Source organism: Camelina sativa, chromosome 1, assembly GCF_000633955.1.
Source record: "Camelina sativa cultivar DH55 chromosome 1, Cs, whole genome shotgun sequence".
NCBI classification, from domain to species: Eukaryota; Viridiplantae; Streptophyta; class Magnoliopsida; order Brassicales; family Brassicaceae; genus Camelina; species Camelina sativa.
Genome location: NC_025685.1, coordinates 19,487,550 through 19,491,799, shown reverse-complemented (window position 1 = coordinate 19,491,799; position 4,250 = coordinate 19,487,550). Strand labels below are relative to the sequence as shown.

Genomic DNA, 4,250 nt, shown 5'->3' with positions numbered 1-4,250 from the left:
ACATGCCTTCGAATATCAGTCATCATACCCTCCCAGTAGAATAAATCCCCGATCCTCTTCTGTGTTTTCAGAACGCCCCCATGACCCCCTAGCTTTCCATCATGGAATTCTCGCATTATCAACCCCGTAACTGCCAAAGAGTTAGGTATCACTAACCTCCCTTGCCTCAGCAACCTCCCCTGCACCAAGGAGAACTCAGGGTACAAGTTACCTCCTTCTCGCAGGTTTTTGATGATGCCCTGCAGTTCAGGATCCTTATCGACCTCGGCACAAATCTCTTCTAGTTGAATGGCTGCTGGAATTGATATTGCAAACAACGACGGTACCATCTCTTTACGGGACAAGGCGTCAGCTGCCTTATTCTCCAACCCCGGCTTATACTGGATGTCAAAGTCAAAGCCCAGCAACTTCGTTAGCCACCTCTGATACTCCATGTTGATTTCTCTCTGTTCCAACAAGAACTTCAGACTTTTTTGATCTGTCCTCACCAAAAACTTTCTGCCAAGGAGGTAGTGTCGCCATTTCTGTATTGCTAGTACAATGGCCATAAGCTCGCGCTCATAAATGGACTTGAGTCGCTGCCTATCCGTCAGAGCCTGACTGTAGTAAGCGATGGGTCTCTCTTTTTGCATAAGAACAGCACCCAAACCCACCCCCGACGCATCAGATTCCACGACAAACACCTCTGTAAAGTCGGGTAAGGCTAGAACGGGAACAGTTGTCATCGCCTTTCTGAGTTTGACAAAAGCTGCCTCGCTCTTCTCAGTCCACTCGAACTGATCTTTTTTTAACAAATCAGTGAGTGGTCTAGCTATCTCTCCATAGCCTTGTACAAATTTTCGATAGTATCCAGTCAGCCCCAGGAACCCTCTTAAAGCTTTGATGTTCGCAGGAGCCTCCCATTCCACCATAGCTTGTATTTTGCTTGGATCAGCAGACACCCCTTCTGGTGAGATCACATGTCCCAAATAGGCTATCTTGGTAGTGCCAAACTGACACTTTTTTTGGTTAGCATACAACTGATGCTTATGAAGCAGTTTGAGAACCTCTCGGAGATGATCTTGATGCTCCTCCTTCGATCGACTATAAATGAGGATATCATCAAAGAAGACAAGCACAAATCTTCGGAGAAAGGGTCAGAACACCTCATTCATCAAGGACTGAAAGGTAGCTGGTGCGTTTGTGAGGCCAAAGGGCATCACTAGAAACTCATAGTGACTGTCATGAGACCTAAACGCGGTTTTTGGGACATCCTCTGCTTTGACCCGGATTTGATGGTAGCCTGAGCGCAAGTCTAACTTGGAGAAGATGTTTGCACCGTGGAGCTCGTCTAGTAGCTGATCAATCATCGGGATAGGGAAGCTGTCAGGTACCGTGGCTTTGTTGAGAGAACGATAGTCCACACAAAACCTCCAGCTGCCGTCTTTCTTTTTGACCAGGAGTACCGGACTTGAAAACGGACTACCGCTTTCGCGAATGATCCCTGCAGCTAACATCGTGGCAATCTGTCTTTCTATTTCTTCTTTTTGGGCGTGTGGGTACCGGAATGGCCTCACACTGACCGGTTCACTGTCAGGTTTCAGAACGATGGAGTGCTCTTTTCCCCGAGAAGGAGGAAGCCCTTGTGGTTCCGAGAACACTCTAGAGAATTCCTCCAACAAGGCTCGGTAGTATATGGGGGCACCTTCTTCACTCTCCTCGGTCGAGGCTTGTATTCCCGCATATTCCACAAACAGCCCTTCTCCATCCTGTTGTACGGTCTTCCAAAGGGCCTTGAAGGAGATGGCCGAGTTCTTCAAACTAGGATCTCTCAACAAGGTCACCCCTTCACCGCCCATCATAAAGGCCATTCTCTGCTCGCGCCAGTTTACTCTCGTGTCCCCCAGGGATTCCAGCCACTGCAATCCCAATATCACATTCGCCTCTCCCAACTCCAAAGGCAAGAAGCTAGTGATGAGAGTGTAACCCGGCAGTTGCAACCTCACACATTGGCACACTCCGCTTCCCCTTACCATTACACTGTTGCCCATACGCACCCCATACCCCGTGGTTCCTCTGGGTACTATTCCCAATCTGTGAGCCATCGCCTTCGATATGAAGTTGTGGGTGGCTCCACTATCAATCATCACCACGACCTCTTCTCCTTGTACATTTCCCCTCAACTTCATGGTTCGCGGAGAGGATATACCGGCGGCGGACTGGATGGATAGCGCCGCGAACTCCGGGACCTCGACCATCTCCGCCTCGTGTTCCTCTCCGTCGTCGTTTCCGCACAACCCTTCGTCGTCCTCCGTTGCCACCAGGATCTGAAGCCCCTTGAACCGACATCGGTGTCCGGCTTGATACTTCTCATCACACCGGAAACACAATCCTTTCGCCCTACGGTCGTTGGCCTCCGCATCTGTTAGTCGCCTGAATGGTGGTCGTCTCGACTCGGGATTCTTGAAATTAGGGTTTAAGCTTTTGTCTCCACTTGGTCGTAACGATGTCGTTTTGGGCTCAGTTGTAATTAAAGACTTATGAGAAGATAAACCCGTACCAGTCTGATAGGACCCACGTGACGAGTGTTTGTCCCCCGGGTTTCTCACTGGAGCTCTGCTCGCGACTTCCCAACCCGTCGGCGCCGGTGAATCGCCTTGTCCTTCCCAGTCTTCGACCAGTCGAGACAGATCCATCATTTTCTGCAATGTTCTCGGCTCGAACATCTTCACCCCTTTTCTAACCTTCGGTTTCAACCCTATCATGAAGGCCATCTCTAACACTTTCTCAGACACCTCCGGGGCATTAGAGGCTAGTGCAATGAAAGCCTTGCAGTATTGCCCTGTGGATTCCTCTTGACGGAGTAGTAGCAACCGTTCGCCGGCGGTTAAGTCGTGAGTCGTAGCAAAGTTGTCCAAGACTCTGTTTTTCAGCTGCTCCCAGCTGAGGAAAGGGTTCCGTACCTTCTCCCAACGGTACCACGTGAGTGCATCCCCGACAAAACATACTCTTATTGCTCGCAGCTTTTCCTCCTCCGTGAACTCCTGCAGCTCGAAGTGCTGTTCCACCCTGAGAACCCAGCCTTCCGCCTCTTCTCCTTCGAACAGAGGAAGCTCGATCCTTTGAGAGAGTGGTTCTTTCTCCTCCACCGGTAGGTTCCGTTGTAGGGTTTCTCCCACCTCCATCGTAGGGCTCTGTGGAAGGCGTCGTTGTGACTCCTCCACGCTTGGCTTTTCCACGCCGGAGACCTGAGAGTCATCCTCGTTCCCCTTGGACGTACCCCACGTACGTCTCTCTTCTTCCGCCATTCTTCTTTCCAGCTTCTCTAGAACATCCAGTTTTCCCAGCTGCTTTTCAAAGACGTCCAACTTGCCCAGTTGCTTCTTCATAGCACTGACGTCAGATTCCAAGCTCGACAGTTGCTGAACTTCTTTCTGAATGCTCTCCATTACCTTCTCTAACTCCTCACCTTCTTGAGCGCCATCTAGATGATTGGTTTCCCAAGAACACTGCTCTGATACCAATTTGATACGTTTTGGTTGTTATTCTCAAGAACAGACAAGACGAATAAGAACACAATACTCTTTATTTAGAATAAGACAACGGTACAAGCCAAGAGAAATGTTTATGGAGTCTCTTCCCTCCCCCTTACACTCTTTACCAAATACTCGACAATGTTCCCCATTCCCCCCACCTACTACATAAGTACTACTTGTGATATCCCTGCCCCACCCCAAAGAACCGTTACAGCCTCTGCAACACGACAATGACACTTATTCCCTAATAAGACACATGACCCTCCCACAAGGCCCACTACACTACTGGATCCCCTTTAGTAAACTACTTAGCCACTTGGGCTTTTCTTCTTCCTTTGATATTGATAGAGGATAGGAGGATGTTGGACCTCAAATGTATCACTTTCTCTGGAAGCTCCGAAGCCAAGACTTTACCAGTCGCTAAAATAATGAAAACAAAGAGAATGAACCAGCCAAGACTGTAACATTGTATGTACGACGACTCATTATATTGGCTTGATGAATGCAAACACATTAAAAAATACATAAAGAGAGAATGTCACGGAGAACAAATGCAGCTTGAGTAATTCATCATCTCATAAACCTAAATATGATCTTTGATGCTCTCTGATTCATGGAAACAAACTGTGACAAGGGTTATAGGTCACATCATCCACAGTCACACACAAGCACAAACGCCAATGATAATGTAAATTCCCTGCACTATTAAATGCTTGAAGATGCACAAATTGCAGA

At 48.4% G+C, this 4,250-nt stretch overlaps 2 protein-coding genes across 6 annotated transcripts in view; both read right to left on the bottom strand.

The window, feature by feature from the left end:
• LOC104709839 (uroporphyrinogen-III synthase, chloroplastic-like) overlaps positions 1-4,250 on the bottom strand; it is a 21,470-nt gene that overhangs the window by 8,811 nt on the left and 8,409 nt on the right. The window lies entirely within an intron of this gene.
• LOC109126001 (uncharacterized protein K02A2.6-like) overlaps positions 20-4,250 on the bottom strand; it is an 8,281-nt gene continuing 4,050 nt past the window's right edge. The window contains exon 2 of the mRNA XM_019228911.1: positions 20-1,410. Coding sequence (XP_019084456.1) covers positions 1,137-1,410 — 274 coding nt within the window. The 3' untranslated portion in view covers positions 20-1,136. The remainder of the gene's footprint in view (positions 1,411-4,250) is intronic.